At 39.8% G+C, this 22,959-nt stretch overlaps 1 protein-coding gene across 9 annotated transcripts in view; it reads left to right on the top strand.

Annotated features, from left to right (window-relative positions):
* The window catches only part of SRGAP2 (SLIT-ROBO Rho GTPase activating protein 2), a 237,702-nt gene that overhangs the window by 125,137 nt on the left and 89,606 nt on the right, over positions 1-22,959 (top strand). For 8 of the 9 annotated variants that reach the window (XM_037497471.2, XM_037497469.2, XM_037497470.2 and 5 more), the window contains exon 4: positions 2,740-2,902. In XM_037497471.2, the coding sequence (XP_037353368.1) occupies positions 2,740-2,902 (163 nt within the window). Of the gene's footprint in view, positions 1-2,739; positions 2,903-14,551; positions 14,884-22,959 lie in introns of those variants that run through there. The other variant, XM_037497475.2, reaches the window with a different exon arrangement.

Here is a 22,959-nt window from a genome sequence, read left to right as displayed (position 1 = left end):
ATAAAGATAGAAAATTCCTCCAGTTGACCACAGAATTCTTTTCAGTAAATCAGGATTTGTCCAGGTGAGCTCCTGGCCAGAGGAGAAGACTCACCTTTTTTCAAACCAAAAACAACATTGTAGAAAGCTCTCAAACACATACCCAAGAGGACCCCCAGAAGCACCAGTCCTAAGCTAAGTCCGCATGTGTACGTCCACAGAACCTCCCACAAGACAAAAATGAGCTACATACCCCAGACCTTATCAGATTCCCCAAACCAAAATTTAAAAAAAGGAAAAGAAGTAGGAGGAGTGAGAGGAAGGAGAAGGAGAAGAAACAGAATCATCTTAACTGAAAGTTGAACTCATGCCTAAACACACAGTCAACACATACACATAGACAAACTCTGATGAAAACCAAACTTCTCTAAATTAGAAGCCAAAAAATCCTGCCATTGGTCCAACAATTGCCATGTTCTTCTATTGACCATTGCAAGGAAAAGATCTTAGACTGACCAACTCTTTCCCAAAAGAGAAAAAAAATTCTCAAAAATGGTTGAGAGGCCACCAATAAAATAATTTTCTCTCCACCTTCATCTAAATTATATCAAATAGTATAGCAAAAGTGTATTAGTAAACTAAATCAATTTCCAGTCTATTTGATGCATATTTTTGCCTAAATGCATATGACAAAATAGCCAAGTAGAATTTCTGTTGACTTGGTTGGAACTTTTTATATAAGGGATCTTAGGTTGAGTTTTTAACATTGGCCTGTCAAGGGCTCACAAACCATCCCACGATAGCTCACCAGACTCCACCTCCTCACTATTTCTCTTACAAGACTGTTGTGGGGTTAAAGTTAAACAACATGAGTATATGGCCCAGCCAGATACCAGTGTACAGCAAGCCTTGATACCACAAACAACCCTCACTTTCTGTTTCTGTCCTTAGAGAAATGTAACTTGCAGATGTAGGTCTTTCTGTTGCTTAGATTAGTGCTCTGAGCTTAGTAGATAATCAGTCATTCTTTGGGAAAACAAATGTTTTCATTAGAAATGAGCTGTCTAGGGCCTCCCCGGTGGCACAGCGGTTGAGCGCTGGGTTTCGAAGCTGCCTGCAGCTGCCTGCTGGTTCGATCCCCGGCCACTGGCGAGGGTCCCACATGGCACGACAGACCTCTCCTGCCGCCCACTGCTCCCCTCAGCAGTGTACTTCATCGGTCTGCCTGTTCTGTTCCCCGCTCTGGCTCTGGTGAATTCTCTTACCCTCCCACACTTCTGACTGTGCCCAGTGCTTGTATAAATAAATAAATAAATCTTAAAAAAAAAAAAAAAAAAAAAAAAGAGGGCCTCCCCGGTGGCGCAGCGGTTGAGCGCTGGGTTGCGAAACTGCGCTCGGCCTCTGCGGCGCGGTTCGATCCCCGGCTGCTCCCCGGCCACCGGAGGAGGGTCCCACATGGCGCGCAGACCTCTCCTGCCGCCCGCTGCTCCCCTCAGCAGTGTGCTTCGGTCCTTCTGCCTGCTCTGCTCCCTGCTCTGGCTCTGGTGAATTCTCTCACCCTCCCGCACTTCTGACTGTACCCAGTGCATGTATAAACAAAACAAACAAACAAACCAGCAAACAAATAAAGCATGCCTCTATAAAAAAAAAAAAAAAAAAAAAAAAAAAAAAAGAAAGGAGCTGTCTAGTTTTGATATTTTGTTGTTCTTCTCAAGCAGTAGAAGGTATGGGAATACATGTGTTCGGATCTGCTGTATGTGCTTAGTTGTATGAGACATGAGGTAATGGTGCAATCAGTGAATCAAAACCTCTTTACATCCATCTGTGGAACTGAAGAATGTTTAATGACTTTTTCATTGTAAATACCTCCACAGTTGTCTTCATTGTACAATAGTTGTCTTGAATTCTGTAATACAAGTATGTGTGAGAATTAAGTCTGTAGTACTCTTGAGATTTTGTCTCTAGACGGAATCTCTAACTCTTATCTCTGACCCTAAACATAAGCCAAGTGACTCAGTTGCTAAGGTTATGGACTTTGGAGTCATAATTCTAGATGGACAACGTAAAATTATGATTCTAGTCCCTGATGCCTTCTTACTGTTTCTGTGCCTCCTTCTTACTACCTGTGGGCAATTTTCTAATCAGTTAAATGTGGATAACAGTAGTGCTTTTCTTACAATGAAATGATGACGCTTAGATGAGGTAATGCATATAAAGCTTTCACCAGGGGCCTCCCTGGTGGCACAGGGGTTAAAGTCTCAGGGCTGTCAAGCTATCGCCAGCCATTGTGGCATGAGTTCAATCCCCAACCAGGGAGCTGACCTACATGGCGCAGCAGACCTTTCCTGTCTCGCCTGCTGCTCCCCATAGCAGTGTGTTTTAGAAGATCTGCCTGTTCTGCTCCCCACTCTGTCTCTGGTGAATCCACTTACCCCTGCACCTCTGGCCTACACCCAATTCTTGTATGCATGCATAAATAAAAATAAATCTAAAAAAAAAAAAACTTTCACCAAATTCCTAGACCATAGAAGATGCTCAACCGATAATCCTGCTTCTCCTCTTAGTGTTTCTTCTTCCTCTCCTTCTGATTACTCTTAGTTTCTCCTTTTTTTGCCACTAAGTTTTTAGAAAAAGAAACTAGAGGTTCAGTCTTAAGGAAAGATATATTTATTTCTAGGTTGACTTTGGTGGTTAAGATTTTGTGATGTGATGTTGGCCCTGTTAACAACTTTGATTTTTTTTCCTTATTATTCTCTGCAGGAAGGATCAGAATGTTCTCTCTCCAGTCAACTGCTGGAATCTCCTCTTAAACCAGGTGAAGCGGGAGAGCAGAGATCACACCACGCTGAGTGATATCTACCTGAATAATATTATTCCTCGATTTGTCCAAGTCAGTGAGGATTCAGGAAGACTCTTTAAAAAGGTAAATAGCTATTTCTAATCACAGAGATACTTGGGTGGAACAATGACACATTGTTGTAAATAAGAATGTGTGACACATTCTTGTAAAATAATCTTTTTTTTTTCTTTTTTTTTTTTTGAGAAAGAGCATCTTGTTGACCCACTTAAAAGGCTTTACACTGATTGCTCCCTGCCATGGTCATTCTCTCCTCATGGAGAAAAAATATTGAATTGCTGTTTTTTGCTTTCTTTCTGAGTTGAATTCATAGTAGTCCTGGGAAAGTAACCATTTTCAAGGTATAATCCCAAGACTGGCAGCATAATTCATACTCTGCGTATACTAATAATGACTGTTTGGGTAGATTTCCTACAAGTAATTTGGAAGCTATTGATAGTGGGGTCTTTCCGTGTCATTTCATGTTTTCCTCTTCTACATCATTTAGCAAATTCATGTATATTTATGTTTTGGCTTAGTTCTCTTTCTAAGTTTCCATCTTGACCAAGGTGAACTCATGAATTTGGTTTTTCTTATCATGACCTATCTTTGTCTTTGGGTCCCTGAGTGCTTTCTGAAGTTCAGTTGTTTGCCACAGTTCCTTGTGTATAAGTTGAAAGATGACCAAGGAAAAACTCAAAAATAATTGTGATAATCATAAGAAATTTGTGGTTAAATTGACCTGTCAGCTTGAAATCAATCTCTTGGAAACCTGGGGACCTATTTTCTCCAACCTGAGCTGACAATTGAGTCATTCATTCATGAGTTTTGGTTCAGCCATTGCACTTGATATACCATGTTCAAGAGGCAAAGAATTTTCCCACAAGTTATCGGTATAAAGAGGATATATAGGTCTATTTCATTGATTTCATATATAAAGAAGTCATTGGCTTCCAGTTGACAAAATCCATTTTGAAATTTGAGGCTGACAGAGAAAGAACTTCAAATAAACAGAACCGTTGTCCTTAGTGCCATAGCTTAAAAAAAAAAAAGCCATAGCTCTTAGTTTTCTAATTCTTATTATTAGGAAGTTTTCTAGATCTCACTAGGTCTGGAATTAGAATCCAATTTCTTCTATTTGTACCAATATGGAAAAACAATGGATTTAGAATCTTCCCTTTGCATAATTGCATCTATGAGTGAGCTTTCCCTGTGTCTTAGAGATAGGCTATCAAAGTTACAATCATCTGACAAATAAAAAGAAGGAAGTGAGAGATAACTCCTTCCAGAGCTCATTAACTATTTTTAATGGCCCAACTGGATTGTTCTTTGGTTGGGCCCATACTTCATTTAGAGATCTAAGTGCTTTGTAACAGCACCTTGTGGTTCTAGCATCGGCTCTAGTTGCTTGACATTAATGTGAATTATTCTGTAATATTTGGTGAAGTGTTTATGTGACTAAAATAAATGACTATAGTTTATAAGATTATATTGGCTATTGGAGATATGCTTGGAGAGTGAATTTCATGTGGTCTTTTCACACACACAAGATAACTGCAAAGATGATGTGTTAATCAACTTGACTATAGTAATCATTTCACTATGTATGTGTACATCAAATTATCATATTATTCACCTTAAATATGTGCAATTTTTATTTTAAAACATTTTAAGAACCTCTTTCAGTGGAACCTTGGCATTAAATCAGATACCATTTCCACACTTCTCAGTGATCTTGTCAACTACTTAGATTGTTTCAGGAAGGGAAGGGTTAACAGCTTCTTCCTCCATTTTCTCTGTTTATCAGAGAACAAAGTTTTGTGAGAGATGTTCTGCTCTCTAGACTTGACTCAATCTTTCAGCTATCTTACTTCTTAGCTTCAGGAGGTTAAGGAAGAACCAGAATGGGAAAGTCTTCTAGCCCCTCCAAATCTCAGAAATATTTATACTGAAGGCAGTCAGATATCAGAGCCACAATTGTTCTTGGTTCCTCAAGTGCCATTCACATTTCACCAAAGACTAAGTCATGGTCTCGGTTTACCTCCTTTGGCTGTGTATTTCTGTGCTGGGGGTATAAGGAAAAATTTCTAATTATTCATAGGAGTGTTCATATATTGTACCTCAATGAAGAAAAATGACATATGATAACCTTCAGATAATTACATTTTAACAAACTCAATTCATCTATGTAACTAGCTCCCAGATCAAGAAGCAGAATAGTTCAGTATCCCCATGTTCCATTCTAATCATTAGGGAATTGGGGATAACAATTGTTCTGACTTAACAACAGAGGTTAGTTCTGTTTGGTTTCATGATTTTATATAAATAGAATCATACAGTATATACTCTTTTGTGCCTGGTTTCTCTATCAGAATTTTGTTTGTGAGATTTATTTACATTGTTGTATATAGTTGCATATCATAGAATTTTCTCTTAATCTTACAAATTTTCATCAATTGAATTATAGTAATTACAAATATGCATGGGGTTGTTGAATAATGTTTACTGTCTCACAGGCTGAATAATATCTTCTTTATCCCTTGGGATTGCAGTATAGACAGAGAACTCTAAGGTAGAATCTGGATGGGTAGATCATAAGAGTTGATTAATTCTGTTGTGACTGAATGAGAACCACCTCTCTGCTTTCTAGTAACAAACAAAGAAGAATCCTCTTCCCCCTGACCCTTTTGTTTAGGATGTGTTGCACATGAAGAATTAGACTCCCACTGGTTAAGATGTAGCAATCAGATAAGAATCTGAAGGAGTAAATTTGGCTGATCTGTCCTTTAATGTAAAGCTTCCTGGGGGTTGCTTTGTCTGTCAGAGTAGAGGCCTCTTCCACGTGACCCTTCTTGGGCTCAGCTCTGTTAGTGTGACACCTTGAGCAGTTACTTCTTCCTGTGCCTCAGTTCCTGAAAGTTAAACAACAAAAAAAGAGTTTAAGATATATGATCTCCATACTGCCTTCTAAATCTTAAACACTATATATCTGTGATGACAAGGAATTCTAATCTGGGAGCTTCCTTCTCAATTTTGGGTGACCTTTGTGAAATTGTCATGTGTAAATGACAGTTCCAGAAATAAGGACAAAGTGAGTATGGACACCTTTTATTTTACCTGTCAATTTGGTCCCAGCAACAAAAGGAAAATGTGTATTTCTCTGGAGGCACAGGCTTCAGGGAAATATCTTTCTCTGGTGCAGCCATGAATCACCTGTACTTTATGTGAATTTGAATCTATTTGTCACTGTCAAAAGTCATAGGTTTTCTTCTTTTATCAACTTTTTTATTTTTAAATCTTAAGATTGATGATTCACTGGCAAAGGTTATGATAATAAGGACCAACATTTTTTTAATTTTTCGTGTCAGGTATAGTGTTAAGCATTTTCTATGTGTTATCTTGTTTAATCCTTACAATAATTCTCTGAGGTAGGTATTATTATTATCCCTTCTTATGAAGGAGGAAGTTGAAACTTTAGAGGTTAAGCCAAAAAAATTTTTTTGAGTCCAGTCATCTGACTTGGGTTTTATCCTAGCCTACATATTCTAAGTGTGCTGTGCAGGATAGAGGGCATTTTGGATTTTCTTACTCTTTTCTACTGAATCCAGCCACAGAGTTAACCTAACCTTTCTCTTGCACACAGACCTTCTAAGGGTATGGAGGTGTTGAACATCAACATTGGGTTGTTTCTTCTACCTGGTGTCTGGGCAACCGGCTGGGAAGCTGGGAGTGAAATAGGGTAGTATGTTTTTCTCCCTGGGGGCTTGAATCTCTATTATGAGAGAAACAAAGACTCATTAAGTGTAAGAACCTACCAAAAATCTGGCACACCACTAATTCAGCTAATTTGGGGATGTCAGGGTAGTTGCACAATTGGCCTCTCTATGCTACTGAAGCCCCTTCAGGGGTGCTCCCTGCTGGTTTGTGGTTATGTCTGCTGGGACATAGTTCACATTTTGCATGAAGCCATGGTGGGGATTCCTTTAGCTAAATATAACATCTGGAGAAAGTAGCCTCCTGTTCACAGCTTAGGAACAGACCCACTTTGTCTAGGACTTCAGGGGAAATCGAGCCCATTTGGTGCTTCTGACATAGAAGATGTCACGTAATGAAAGCTCAGTCTGTCTAACCCCTGTTGGAACCATGATTTGGGCAAATATTATTGCTGCCACCTTCACTTGTTTAATGCGGTGGCTTCAAAAGTGGTGGCCAGTCACTGCCAAATCTGACTCCCAGCTCCACGTAGTCTCTGTGCGGGGCATGCTCTAAAGAATTCCACCAAGAATAAATGGTTTTTCCTACTTTCTGAGTTTAAACTGGAATAAATTTGGGTATGCTGTTTCCTGTAAGGAAGAGGACAATCCTGTTCTTTCTCACTCCTTTCGCTTTGCTGGAACACACTGAAAAATACCTCTGACTGCTTTTCAGAGCACTGTTTCTAGTCCTTACAGCTGCTTGCACTTAGGCTTGAAAGTTGATAGATTCAGACAGTTCTAGGATTCTCAGCTGCATCCTTCTTTTATAATATTCCAGGTAACTATACTCCCAATTTACATTTAATACCCTAAGATTCTGTAATGTATATGTTTCTAAACTCAGGTTACATTGAGAAAGTTATGTCAGAGTTCCGATAGACCAGTAGTTCTCAACTTTGCCTTGCATGAGAGTCACTGGGGAGTTAAAAAAAAAATCTTTGTAACTTCGAATAGGCAAAAATTTCTTAGGATGTGAAAAGCATGAACTATAAAGTAAAAGATAAATTGGACTTCATTAAGTTTTGGACTTTTACTCTTAAAAAGACAGTGTTAATAAAATGAAAGATAGGAGCAAATATTTGCAACACATACACCTGACAAAGGGCTTGTATCAGTAAAAGGTAAAACTACTCAAATTTTTTAGGCAAAAGATTTTAACAGACGCTTCACTGAAGAAGATGTACATGGCCAAAAAAAGTACATGAAAAGATGTGCAATATCCCTATCAGGGAGGTCCAAATTATAGCTATAAGGAAATATGCTACATACTCATTAGAATAGCTAAAATTAAAAGGACTGACAATATCAAAGTGTTAGTAAGGATGGATGGAATTCACATATGTTGCTGTAAGACTGTAAAATGGTTCCTCTACTTTAGAAAATAGGCAGTTTCTTGTAAAGTTAAATATGTACCTAACATATGACCCAGCAATTCCACATCTAGATATTTACCCAAGAGAAATAAAAATGTGTGTCTGTACAAAGACTGTATCCAAATATTCATAACAGGATTTGTGGTCCATGTCCTAATCCCTGGAAGGTGTCCTTAGAAACCTTCTATAGAAGCATATTAGATAAATGGGAGGATTTTGTGATGGGAGTTTAAAGGTTGATTATTCAAATGATCCCTAAAAGCAATCACCTACAACTTTTTTAAAATTTTATATATTTTTTACATCATTTTTCATTTTTGTACAATGTACGCATTTTCATCTTGGTTATCATCCCCGTAAAATCCCTCCACCCCCCTTGATTTGATCATCCTCCCTTCTCCCTCCCCCTGTACAATCACCAACAACTTTTAAGTGTCCTTGTAAAAGGGAGGTAGAGTGAGATTATAGACCAAAGAGAAAGTCCATCTGATAGAAGGCGTAGAGAAGATGCTAAGCCACTGATTTTGAAGGTGGAGGAAGGGGCCACACACTAAGGAAGCAACACTAGATACTGGAAAAGCAGGGTACAGATTCTCCCAGCACCTCCTGAGGGAGCTCAGCCCTGCTGACTCCTTGGTTTCCACCCAATGAAATTGGTTTTGTACTTCTGATCTCCAGAAGTATAAGAGGATAAGTGTGTATTGTTTTAAGCAGTTATTTGTTAAAGCTGCCATAGAAAACTGATATTCTATCTATAATAGCAAAATTGGAAACAACCCAAATATCCATCAGTGGATGAATGGAAAGGCGTATTGTGGTATATATCCTTATCTGAATACTTCTCACAATAAAAAGAAATGAAATACTGATAGAGCCAATAATGCAGATGAACTCTAAAAACATTGTGCTGATAAGCAGAAGCCAGACACAGAGAACCTTTGGTATGATTACGTGTGATCTTATACGAAATTTTAGAAAGGATAATTCTAATGTGTAATAATAGGAAGCAGGTCAGTCACTGCCTTGGGCAAGGGTAGGGTTGGAAGGAACACAGAGGAACTCTGGCACCATGGAAATGTTATACCATCTTGATTTTGGTGGTAATTACTTAAGTGTGTGCATTTGTCAGAACTTCCACCTTGTACACTTAAATTGTGTGCATCTTACTGTATGTAAATTATTGTTGGGTTCGGGTTCTTGGGTACTTCTGAGAACAAATTCATCAGACACCCCAGGACAAGGGGTGTTCATTTATAATGTTCTTTGATGAAATTATTGTGAATTTATCACTGTGAGGTCAGGTTGGGTTGATCTTCTGTGATTGAGAATCCCCTCTGCCCCCACTTCGGCTGATAATCTTTTCTGACCCCCACCTTAGCATCCTGGTAACTTCCACAGAGATTCAGTTTAAGTGAAGATTATCCCTCTCCCCACCTCTGCTGTTTGAACTTGTAAGACCTTTCATCCTACATTTTTCTACTCTAAGTTTCCATTATTAACATCAACAAAGTTGATTTAAAAAATAATAAAAATACCATGCCAAGGGCCCACCCCAGGTTATTGACTCAGAGTCTCTGAGATAGGGCCTAGGGGAATGTGGATTATAACCAGGGTGGAGAACCACTGCTGTGGATACTCTGGTTTCCATCTTGGGAAAATCAGGAGCACAGAGACCATCTGAGCTGTCTGAACCTATTTGTATTGAGCCACATTTATCCCTGCAACCGTGTTAAAGCATCTAGGCTGGTTTGTCTAGGCAACCTGTTGTGCTTCCTTCCTTTATTCTTGGAGGGTGACAAGGGTAAATCTTCAGAGAAATCAGTCACATTACTAAAGTGGAGAATGCAAAAAGGCTGCAAAGGGGGAAATATAAGAGGCTTAGCTAACACTTTTCTCTAGGACCCTTTGAGATTAAACATGTTCTTCCCCATGAGTGACTCAGTCACAAGAGAATTGCCAGACCAGTCCAATCCGATTCTTTGTCTCCAAGGATGTGAATCTGACAGTAAAAGAGGAGAAAGAGATTTGAAAATAAAGGCAATATACTTTATGTACCTGCTATGGGACATATGTGAGGAGAGTGTGTTGTCATAGGGTAAGAAAAGGAAAAGAAAGGGCTCACAATATTGTAGACTGGATGGAGAAAGAATGGATTTCTAAAGGTTGTATACTTGTGCTCTGCCCTTTTGAGAAAGGGTTTAACTTGGAGACACTTCAGGAGGAGAGGATGGGTGTTTACCCTTCCGTTTATTTCCGGGTCCACCCTACATCTCCACCTCCACTGTATTCTGTTTCTGCTCCTGATGGAATTTCCTCCACACTGTAACATGGCCATTAACAGTTCGTGGGGCTGTACAGCAGCCTTCCTAGTGCCTACTTCATCTTGTTAGTAGCCAAACTCTGTTCTGATTAATTGAACTTTATTTTCTCATATCTGATGAAGAGAACCTCTCTTGAAAAAAGAATAGGATGTGAAACTGAGCTTATTTGAGCAGGGGTGGAAGGCTGCCAGACACTTCAAAGGTATCTCTGCTGATAAGGGAAGTCAGGTTTGCTGCCAAAGCCAACATTCAGGAGCTTTGCAGCTTGGGCTGTTCATGGTGCCGTAGCTTTGGTTTCTGTGACACCAGGTCAGCTGCATCTGCATCCCCTCCCTTGGGTCTTCTCTCTGGGTGGTCCAGGGTTTTTGGTTTTTTTGGACTTAAGAAGATTCAGCTCAGAGGAAACATGTACATCAAAATGTCTGCAGTCTTTTGCTTAGGTCAGTGTAGATGTTTGCCTTTTTGGTGTTTTAATTCTCATCTGTCTGTCTTTCTTTTCTGGAAGAGCCCAAGGTGCTATGTTGAAAACATACAGAGGCGAAATGGTACTTCCATCTTTATAAATCAAGGGACGATTACGAGAATCTGAAGAATGGCCATTAAAAACATGGAGTCTGGAAAAGAGTGCACTTTTGAAAACAAAAGTGTCTAAATGAAATCCTGTGTTTGAACATCACCCTAAATAGGAAAGCAAGCAGTCAATACACATTTTACTAAATGCGGTAAACACATTATGCTAAAAAAAAAAAAAAGAGTATAAAGTCAAAGTAAAGAGAAAATCTTGCCCCCAGGGGAGTATGGGTCTTCTCAGTCTGGTAGGTCTCCCAAAATTCTGTGGGATGATGATATCTCTTAATAAAAATGCCTACTGTAAATATTATACACTGTAGTAGGTCATAAATGTCTGTTTTAAAAAAAAAAAAATAAATAAATAAATAAATGTCTGTTTTCCCAAACCCTTTCATGTATTTTGCAAGGGTTTTTTCCTTAACTTTTTACAGAAGTTTAAAATACTTACAGAAATTGTTCCTGTATATTGTATATAGCTTCATGAATTTTTATAAACTGAAAACACCTATGTAATTAACACCCAGAAAAAGAAAAAAAAAATGTTACCAGTATCCCAGGAGTCTTTGCCCTCTTCTATTTATTACCCCTTGAGAGGTGCCCACTGCCCTGACTTCCAACAAAATACATTTGCCTATTTTTTTAATTATGTAAATGGAACCATATAATATTTCCGTAATTTAAATGTATTGTTCTTTTAGCCTCCATTGTTTTTGATGAGAAGTCAGCTGTATTCTTACTATTCTTCCTCTCCTTGTAATATTTTGGGAAAATTTAGGCTGCTTTTAGTATTTTTTTCTTGATTTTTTTTTCATTTGTTTGGCTATGATGTGTTAAAGTGGTTTTTGTTGTATTTATTTGGCTTGGATAAATGCAATATCTGAATATCCTGGATTTGTCGATGGTGATTTTCCTCAGTTTAGAAAAATTTCTGGCAAATGCTTTTTTCTGTCCCAATTTTTCTTCTTTGATAACAGTTTCACATTCATTCAAATTCTTGATACAGCGCCACAGGTCATTGAGTCAAGGGTGTGTGTGTGTGTGTGTGTGTGTGTGTGTGTGTGTGTGTGTACACGTGAGTGCGAGTGCGCATGTGCGCACATGCTCTAGTTTACCTGACTTATAAAGAATCAATCCTTTCTTTTGTTGCATCTACCTTTATTAATACTATCCAATGATTTTTAAAATTTCAGATATTTTATTTTTTAGTTTTTTTGATGTCTATTAGGTTCTTTTTTAGAGTTTCATATATTTCCTGGAATTTCTTTTCATTTCACACATTGAAAATATATTTGGCAATTATTTAAAAATTCCTACTAATTTTAACTGCTACATCATCTGTGGTTCTATTTTTAATGATTTTTCTCTTGACTATGGATCACATTTCTTTTTTTTTATGTCTACTAATTTTTTATGACACATTGTACATTATAGATGCTATATTATAGATTTACCAGCATGTTAAGTTTGTTCCAGTAAGCAGTTAAATTACTGCTTCACCTTTAACTTGTGGTGAGCTGGTTTTTTGCTTTGTTAAAGTTGGGTATATTTTGGTTCGGCCTTACTCCTAGAATGTATTCTATATACCTAAGGCCTGGCCTTTCTGGAGTTTCCCTGGAAAGCCCAAGATAAGTCCCTCTAGCTTGTTAGATTCTGTCTCCTCCTTAATGGGGAGGAGGCTGGCCAGTGGCCCCATTTTGCTTGAGTTGAGTGGGTACCTGCAAAGGGAGACTTTCAGTTTTACCCATTCTACTACCCATTTGATAGCTTCTAATTTGAGGCTATTAATAATAATTCTGCTTGGGGGCCTCCCTGGTGTCACAAGGGGTTAAGTCTCAACACTATCAAACTATTGCTAGCCACTGCAACTGAGTTCTATCCCCGGCCAGGGAGCTGACCCACATGGTTTAGCAGACCTCTTCTGTCTCGCCCGCTGCTCCCCTCAGCAGTGTATTTCAGTAGATCTGCCTTTTCTGCTCTCCACTCTGTCTCTGGTGAATCCACTCACCCCCCCACACCTGTGGCCTGTACCCCAGTTCTTATATGGTTAAATAAATAAATCTTAAAAAAAAGATTAATGCTGCTATAAAGATTACATTGGTAGGTTAGTTGTATTCCCATTGTATACTTGAAAAATTAAAGTCCACATTAGTAAAATACTCTTTTGTAAGACCAGGAAAGGTAACATTGGAATTTGAACTCCTATGTTCTTTCTACTATAGCACCTTCCTACTCGGTGTTGCGGTGTCTATAGGTGGTATCTTTAGAAAATAGTTGTTGCCAAATCAGTGTTGAAACTGATCACAATCTGAGCTTTGAGGTAGCGAATTGGTCTCTGTCTCTCTCCCTCTCCTCTGCCTCTCCCTCTCCTTCCGTTTTCCTCTCTTCCTCCCTGCTTTCTGTGCTTTTTAAATTTATGGTCCACATGCATTGTAGAAAATGAGAAAATATAGTAGGCAAAAATGTAAAAAAAAAAACAGATTGTATTGTATATATTATTTTGTAATCTGTTGCTTTAGTTAAGATCTCCACCTTTCCATTTCAGTCAGTTTTCATCTCATCAGTACCCACGCTCTGTAACCATTTCCCTAATTGTCTTAAAATGTCCTTGTCAACTGGTTTGCCTAAGCCAATGTCTACTGTACACTGACTTCATGTCCTTTAAGTTTCCTTTATTCTAGTAACATTTTTCATGACACTGATTTGTTGGGTAGACCAGGACACTTGTCCTACAGATTGTTCACCTTCTAGATTTGTCTTGTTGTTTCCTTATATTGTTGTTTAACTTCTTCCAGTAATCTGTATTTCCTGTAAAGTTGACTTTAAAGGCCAAATCTATTCAAGCTATCTATTTTTTTTAAAGATTTATTTGTTTGTTTGTTTGTTTGTTTGTTTGTTTATTTATACAAGCACTGGGTACAGTCAGAAGCGCGGGAGGGTGAGAGAATTCACCAGAGCCAGAGTAGGCAGAAGGACCGAAGTACACTGCTGAGGGGAGCAGCGGGCGGCAGGAGAGATCTGCATGCCATGTGGGACCCTCCTCCGGCAGGGAGCAGCCCGGGATCGAACCGGCGCTGCAGAGGCTGCGGGCAGCTTCGCAACCCAGCGCTCAACCGCTGCGCCACCGGGGAGGCCCTCAAGCTATCTATTTTTGACTAGAAGCATAGTAGGTGATGCTTGGTTTTTAATGTTGCATGATATCAAGAAATACACAGGCTCCGGTTAGCCCACCAGTAGCAATGCCAGTATTGACGACCGCCCTCCCTCCCCACCTCCCACTGCTGCCATGAGTATGGCAAATAACTGACCCTCTATTTTACAGTGAAAATTTTTCTGAAAAGGTAAGGAGCACATTGTATAGTGTTAACGCATGTTGCTATCGTATATATATTAGGTTTCAGTTCAGTCTTTCTTTAATAGGTTAACATCAGTGATAATTCTAGACCAACTCCTTACCTTTTAGACTTCACTGCAAGTTGCCTCTCTGAGGCACCATCAGACACCATGCAGTTAGACAGTAGTTTATAAAAACTTATTGCTCCTGGGAGAAACTACACTAATGGTGTGAAAGCTGTTAGATATCTTTTTCTTCTTATTATTAGAAGATTCACAATAATAATAAAACAATAATATTCAGACCTAATACTAAATGACTGCTAACCTTGCCCAGGAACCATGCTAAGCAGTTTACATGGACTAGCCTAGTTAACCATCACAACCATGTGGTGTTTAAGTTTGGTGCTAGTTTTATCACCTCTGCTGATAGAAAGGAATGTGGGCAGGGGCACTAAACAGTTGACTCAAGGTTGTGCAGCTGGTTGGTGGCTGAGTTGAGATTTGAGGCTAGACTGCCCCCCTGGACTCGTCACACCCATGCTCTCTGTTGCCTGGAGAAAGTGGCAGTCATTGTCTTGGAAAGCTCAAGGCCAGTGCTGTGCAAGGAACCGTGACTTGTGCGTTCCGAGGTCTTCTGTCTCCTGCATCTGCCGCACCAGAGCTGCCATCGTGCTCCTGTGATTGTCAGTCTTGCACAACTTATCCAGAGACAGGAGGTGGTTTTTATTTCTGTTGCCCTTCTTGCAGGACTGGCCTCTTTAAATTCACTTATTTATCCTTGTTATAAGTTTTTTTTTTTTTTAAATTTCTCCCTACTTGTCTGAGCATGACTTTTATTTAAAATGAAAAGCATCTCCATTTTTTCCATTCTCATTTTCTGATCTTTTCCATTTTCATTTTCTGATCTGTTGGTTTTTCTACTTGATTATACTTTTCTTTGCTTTTAGCTTAGTTCTTCGTCTTTTCTCTGCTTTCCCCCATGCTTCACACATCATTTGGGACCATATTTAACTTTTCCTAGTATTTACTCAAGGTGAAATTTCCTGACAGGTTAATTTTAATTGTCTGCAACAATTCTGGTCTTCGAGAGACATAGACACCTAGGAGCACCTCTCCTCAGGGTTTCAAGAATTCTGAGAATCATCCTCTTGGTGAGCTAAGAAACTATTGTTAAGGTTCAGGAATAGGAATGAAAAATAATATTTTATTTTTAGCTTATGTGTCCTTTGATTTTTGAAGCAAGCAAAAACCTCTTCAGTTTAAATTTTTTTCCTAATTGTAAATTGTGTGTGCGTGTTTTAAGACATTATGGGGAAACAAAAATAATGAAAGGAACTAATGATTACTTGGTTCCAGTTCCTTCTAACCTTTTTTTCTAAGCACACTTTGTTCTTTTAAAATTTAGGTTTATATTGTTTTTTTAAGTTTTATGTAACTTTTTTCATGTTTTTAACTGAACATGTTTCCTGTGTTTTAGTATCTTTTCAAACATTGCTTTTAGTTAATGTATAGCATTCTGTCTTCTAGCTATTCTACTGCTTATTCATACCTTCCTATCATTGCCTGTATTGTCTCAACTCTATTGGACCATGTTCTGGTATATTCGGAAGCAATCCGAATCTCAGTGGTCCCTTCTTGGAAGTCATTTGTTTTCAGGGTGACTAAGTGGCTTTGCTTTCATTTGGTAAAGTCTCACTTCCTTTTCATATAAGGCAAGAAAAGAGGGTTTCCCCCTTCTTTTCCATTCTATTTTTCTTTGTCTTCTATCTTCCTCTTGTCTCAGAGATTTAGCTGGGGAAATAGACCTCAGTGCTGTGTCTGAGCCTGGGCCCTTTTATCCCCCTATGTTTCAGTTTCTTCATCCTTACACTGAACGAAGTTATTTATAACCTCACTCTCCCTTCCCAGAATGTTATAGGAATTAATAAAACCTGGGAAGGAAGTGCTATGCAATTGCCATAAAGATTAAGAGAGAACAAATGTTAGGCAGGTATGTAGAGAAAAGGGACCCTCACACATTCTTGATGGGAATGTAAAGGGATGCAGCCATTATGGAAAAGAATATGGTAATTCATCAAAAATTTAAAATTTGAACTGCCATATGATCCAGCAATCCCATTCCAGGGTATATATCTGAAGGAATTGAAATCGGTATATTTAAGAGATTATCTGAGCACCTATGTTCATTGCAGCATTATTCACCATAGGCAAGATAGGGAAACAACCTAAATGCCATTCAGCAGATGATTGGAAAAGAAAATGTATACAGTTATGCCTTGGCTTACCCACATTGTGGTAAACAGTGGACTGTGTCTATGACAACAGGCTATTCTACATAGCCGAGGTGCATAGTAGGCTGTACCTATACCATCTAGATTTGTGATTACATTCTGTGACAATCACATAGTGATGACATTTTGTAACAACACATTTCTCAGACTGTATCCCTGTGGTTAAGTGGTACATGGCTATGTATGTATATGGAATATTATTCACCCATAAAAAGGAAGAAATCCTGCCATTTGTGACAACATGGATCAACCTGCTAAGTGAAATAAGCCAGACAGAAAAAGATAAATACTATATGGTATTTCACTTACATGTGAAATCTAAACAACCAAAAAAGCCAATCTTATAGAAATGGAGAATGGTTTCTAGAGGCTGTTGGGAGTGGGAAATGTGTGATGTGAGACAAAATGTACAAACTTTCAGTTATAAGAATAAATTCTTAGCATCTCATATGTAGCATGTTGGCTATAGTTAAGAATACGGTACTGTATGCTTGGAAGTTGCTGAGAATAGATCTTAAGCAAGCACACAGAACAGTTGACTATATGATGTGATGAATCTGGTATTTATCTTGATCTTGGTAAGACTTCCACGATGTATAGGTACATGTAATCATCATTTTGGACACTTTAAATATTTATAGCTATATTTGTCAACTTTTCCTCAATAAAGTTTTAAAAAAGCACTCTGCAGAGCTTTGGACATGCCCAGGTAGAAGCACATACACCTTGTGCCTCCTTCCAGGTAGGGCGGTCTTTCCCTTTCTAAGCCAATCTTGCTTAGCAGTGTGCTATGGAGGGTAGAAAGAAAATGCAGAAGGCAGACTGGGAGAGCTTGAGCTTTAATCATCTCTTCTCCAAAAGCCAAGATAATCCAAGTCTTCTGCCCATGTAAGCATTGCATCCTTTCCTGTCTCGCCTCTTCCCATGACCTTGTTTTCCTTTTGATGTTCATTTTGAGTGTGGAGAGTAGAAACAAAGCTCTTTTGGCAGCTCTCTGAGTCAGTGGCCTTTGTGGGCCTTTGAGTTCTCAGACTCAGGAAAACTTCATAACCCACCTGATTCTTCTTTCATAAACTCTTAAAAAAAAAAAGAGCAGAACTTTATTTAAAATCAGCAGCACAAGTAACACTACTAGTTCATTTAGTTCAACTTAATAAATATGTTTTATTGTTTAATTATCTATAATTGCTTCGTTTTCAACCTGGCACTATAAAAGTGCTGCAGAGCAGGCTTAAGACAGGGTTCAACATCTTAGGTTTCTTACATCTCAATTAGACAGACAGGTCATGGACTGCTGAAGCAGACTCCTGAAGTCATCAGTGTAATGAATGGTACAGATAATTAGTCGTCTGTGGCAGCCTGGAAAAAGGAACAGATTCATGAGAGGTGAGTCAGGCAGGCTTCATAAAGGGAAAGAATTGGGCTGATGTTCTTTTTTTTTTTTTTTTAAAGATTTATTTATTTATTTTATTATTATTATTATTATTATTTTTTTATACAAGCACTGGGTACAGTCAGAAGCGGGGGAGGGTGAGAGAATTCACCAGAGCCAGAGCGGGGAGCAGAGCAGGCAGAAGGACCGAAGTACACTGCTGAGGGGAGCAGCGGGCGGCAGGAGAGGTCTGCGCGCCATGTGGGACCCTCCTCCGGTGGCCGGGGGGGAGCAGCCCGGGATCGAACCGGCGCCGCAGAGGCCGCAGGCAGCTTCGCAATCCAGCGCTCAACCGCTGCGCCACCGGGGAGGCCCTGGGCTGATGTTCTTTTAATTATATGCTGCCAGGGTTCATTTCAATCCATCCATATCTTATGGAACTCTCTTTTGAATATTTCCATATTATCTGGTGCCAACTTCCTCTCCTACCTCTTTGTCCCCATTAGAGTTGCTACTCAGGAGACCAGTTTGACAGCAGCAGAGGCTTCCTGTTGACCAACAATGGGAAAAATATGTGGGATGAGCCTGAGTGTGGAGGATGTTGAATGTCAGCTCTTGGAGCTACCAGTCAAAGAGAGCCATTGACCAGATGTAGGTGAAATACTGATATCATAACTTATAGAGGCCTTGGTGGCAGTGCTTAGACTTGGGTTGGAAGAAACTACTTGTGAGCCACATACAGGACCCAGGGAGATAGTGGAAACTAGTTCGTGGAATATGGCAATGGACTTAAGAGAACAGGGTGGGAGGAGGTAAAATCGAGAGAGGAATCAAAGTCCATTTAGTCATTCAACAGTTATCTACAGTGTGCAGTGTGGTAGGCACCCTAACACAACCTGCAACAAACAGGAATAGTACTGGGTGCGTGGATCTTATGTTCTAGTAGGAGAAATAGACAATATACAACCCAGTAAGTATTTAATATATCAAAGCATGACAAAATAAAGCAAAGTAAAGAGGATGGGGAGAACTGGGGTTATTGCTGTTTCGTGTAGAGTGGGCAGTGGAGGCCTCACCGATAAGTTGGCATTTGAACTGACTCTTGAAGGAAATAGGAGAAATAAGAAAGCTGTCTAGCTTTCAAAGGAAGATAGTTCAGACACAGGAAACAACATGTCTAAGGCCATGGGTTGGGAGTGTGCCTATTTGGCTAGAGAAATAGCAAGGAGGTTTTGAATCATATACAGTTGTAAACCAGTGTTATTTTAATAAAAAGGAAAAGTTATATATTTATATACACAAAAAGAAGTAGCAAGGAGGCCTTGCAAAGAGTAGGTAGGCGGGAGAGTGGCAGGAGATGAGGCTGAGGATGGAGCAAGGTGGCCTCAGGAAGAGCCTTGGAGGCCATTGGAGAGTCATTGGGGATTTGGAGCAGAGAGGAGATACAATTTGATTTATGTTTAAGTGAGATTATTATGACTTCTGTGTTAAAAGAGGATTGAAGGAGGAATAAGGTGGGAGTGGAAAAGGAAAACTGCTATGATTCCATAAGGCAGTTGAAAATATATCTTACAGAAGAGGGTGGTAGATTGGGATAGTGGTGGCTGTGGAGATGGGGAAAGTGGGCAGCTTCTGGGGCGTACTGTGGAGATGGAGCCATGGAATTTTTTACTGAACTGAAGATGTCATGTGAGAAAAAGAGGAGTCAAAGAGACTCAGAACATTTTGCTCTGAACAATTAGAAGGTGGAATTGCCGTTTTCTGGGAGAAGTGTGTAAGAGCCACTGATTCTAGTCCAGTCCTGTAATTAGTGAAGAATCTGAGGACCAGCAAGAAGTGGCTTCCCTTAGGTTACCTAATTAATAGCAGAGCTGGGACCAAACGCACCAGGTTTTCTAACTTCTACTCGGTGCTGTCACCAGAACACGGCAACACACTTCCTGAGTTCATTTTTAGCAGAGTGAATGTATAGTAGGGCTCAGATTAGAAGGGAGATTTGAACATTAACTACAAAACAACAACTGATGGTTAAAGCCATAAAAGTGAGTATTCAGAATACAAGAGCAGTTGAAGCCTAAAGTTAAGACTCTCAGGAGCTAGCAAAGAGGAGAAAGAGCAATTTTTTTTTTAAAGATTTATTTATTTATTTATACAAGCACTGGGTACAGTCAGAAGTGTGGAAGGGTGAGAGAAGAGCCAGAGCAGGGAGCAGAACAGACAGACTGATGAAACACACTGCTGAGGGGAGCAGCGGGCGGTAGGAGAGGTCTGCTCGCCATGTGGGACCCTCACCTGGCGGTCGGGGATCGAACCTGCGCTGCAGAGGCTGCGGGCAGCTTCGCAACCCAGCGCTCAACTGCTGCGCCACCGGGGAGGCCCAAAAGAGCAAATTTAAACCAGCTAAAGGGAAAAAGGGTAACATGACTTATAGAATTTAAGTGAGAAGATCAGTGACCCCTCTTGACCCTGTGAAGGGATCAGGAAGAATGGGACCTGAGCAAATGTCATTAGATTTCTAGTTTGGAATCTTGGGAAACTGGTGTCCTTAACATAATCGCCACTAAGATTTTTATCACTTTTTTTTTTATCCTTTAAGCTAATAATGAGAAATACATTAGGCCTGAGACGAGTAGTTTTGAAAAAAATCGTTCCCAATTCCAGCATCGCCTTCTTGTATGCCTAACATAAAAGTCTGACTTTCTCAGACCACTGTGTGTGCATTCACAAGCTGAATGAGCAGCATCCTTCTTGCTAACTTTGCCACCTGGAAATGGTGTGAGGGTAATAATGAGAAAGGATGTAAAACTGCTTTGGAAAAGAAATAGACCATAAATCAAGATATCTTTTTCTAGTTGACCTTAACAAGTTTTCAGTTAAAAAAAAAAATCTTGATAGAGTCATAAAACCTTTAATTAGGGATACGGTAAATGTCAAACATAGGGACCAATAAGATATTTCTCTTTGAAACAACATAAAATAGCTCAGTGTCATTTTGGTGATGTCCATTAGACTCATATCAAATCCTGCCTGGTCTTTTAAATTTAACTTAATTTTGTGGTCACTCTTACCCAATCACAAAGAAGTTACCCTTGTCCCAAGGCCACACAGATCTTTCAAGGGTAATGGGGTTAGCACTGGCCCTTCTGATGAATGAAACACGAGGCAAGGTTTTCCATGCTAAATTCTGAGCAATGTGTGTTTCACATTGCAGGCAGAAGTCCCAGCAGAGTTTAATTTTGTCCTTCCAGTCCCCTTCATATAACAGTATATGAAAAGCAGGAATGAAAATTAATTGTACCTGCTGGCATTATTAAAGTTATCAGTGCATATCCTCTCCTGGGCCAGGAAGATTAAAAAGGGGGTTGTAATCAGAGCAGACGATTTCTGACGCAGGGGATGGTCTTTCTCCCCGGGTTGAATGTAAAGATGTAATCTGTGCGTGTTGCCTGTGGCCTGATCCATGTCGCTTGGGGCTGTGTGCATTCTCTGCCTTGTCCACCACTCACACCGGAGGAAAGACAGGCTTCTGCTCTGTCTAGATCAGAGGTCCCCCAAGTAGAAAATCAGGTCTTCTCACTTAAGACCAGTTATCTTCCAGCTACACATTCCTGACTGCTGGCCATATTCTGGTGTTAGCGCAGGCCTGGGAGTCACACCTTGTTCAAGTACAACCTGGATGAAATAAGGAATTACAGTGCTGCTCTCTGGTGATGCAGTTCATTTTAGCAAGCATTTATAAAGTGTTTTTCCCCTGAGAACCAACAAAGCCTGCCAGTTCTGCCTGCATTCAGGCTGCGGTATTTGTTGGTTTGGAGGTTGGAGACCCCAGTTGTATTTTATGAACCAAAAAAGAGCCTGACCTGAGAGGGAAGGTCTTACCCCAGCTTTCATGTGAGCTCACAGTGTGGCCTAACATTTTAACCTATCTAGGACATGGCTTTCTAATCTATAAAATTAGAGGATTGAACTCATCTTCTAAGATTTCTCTCTGAAATTCTGCAATTGAGAGAATTTCTAGATCATCAGACACTGTACAGATATGGGGTATTAGTAATAGTTCTAAAGGTAGACAACACCTTCACGTCACACACAGCCTTTAAATTCTGACTCTGTGCAGCACATAGCCAAATCCTGGGGAGATGGCATGGCGTGACCCCTGACGTGAAAGCACAGACTCAGTGGGAGACACAGTCATGCAGATAAGCAGCGCCACAGAGTGCATGATGGGCTCTTTGGTGAGGAAAGCGTGGGGTTTGCCTTACGAAGTTCTTTGAGTCCTAGAGATGATTGAGTGTGGGATTAGATGATCGAGTGTGCAGAGATGGGATGGGGGGTTTCTTGGGAGATGGAATAGTTTGTGCAGAAAGCAAGGGTGCAGAGACACATGAATAGTGTTAACTGCTGGTGCTGAGGGCGATGATGGCTGAGCAGGGTGTGGAGAGGGACGAGGCTAAGGAGGGAACCAGCTTTCTATGGCAAACTGAAGAACTGACGTCTGAAGCAAGTGATGGGAAGACCCTGTAATGTGATTTTCCCCTATACTTTCCATTTGAGATGATTTTAGATGTAGAGAAAAGTTGGGAAAATAGTATAAAAATTCCTGTATACCCTTCACTCAAATTCCACTAATGTTAAAAATCTCATTTAATAACAGTACAATGATCAAAATCAGGACATTACCTTTGATAGAATACAAGGACCTTATCTAGTGATCTAAAAAAAAGTCTCACAATTGCCCTCTAACATCCTAGTTCTGGTTCAGTGTCCAATTCAGGACGGCACAGGGTGCTTAGATGGCCCCTTAGTCTCCTCGACTCTGACATTTCCTGTCTTCTTCTGTCTTTCATGACTTTGGTTCTTTCGGAGAGTGCTAGCTGGTTGTTCTGTGCAATGTTCATCAATTTGGGTTTGTTTTAAATTTTCTCATACTAGATTCAGGTTAAGCAATTAGGGCACAAACACCACAGACTTGATGCTGTATTCTCAGTACATTTCACCTGAAGGCTCTCCCTTCAGTTGTTCCCATCCCCAGTGGTGATCTTTTCGAATATTTGGTTAAGGTGGGGTCAGCCAGATTTCTTAATTGTAAGTTACTGCCTTTCCCTTTGCACTTTAATAGGTGTCTTGTA

This window comes from Talpa occidentalis, unplaced genomic scaffold (assembly GCF_014898055.3).
Source record: "Talpa occidentalis isolate TD23 unplaced genomic scaffold, MPIMG_talOcc4v2.1 talOcc4.8, whole genome shotgun sequence".
In the NCBI taxonomy this organism is placed as follows: Eukaryota; Metazoa; Chordata; class Mammalia; order Eulipotyphla; family Talpidae; genus Talpa; species Talpa occidentalis.
This window is presented reverse-complemented; position numbering and strand designations above follow the sequence as displayed.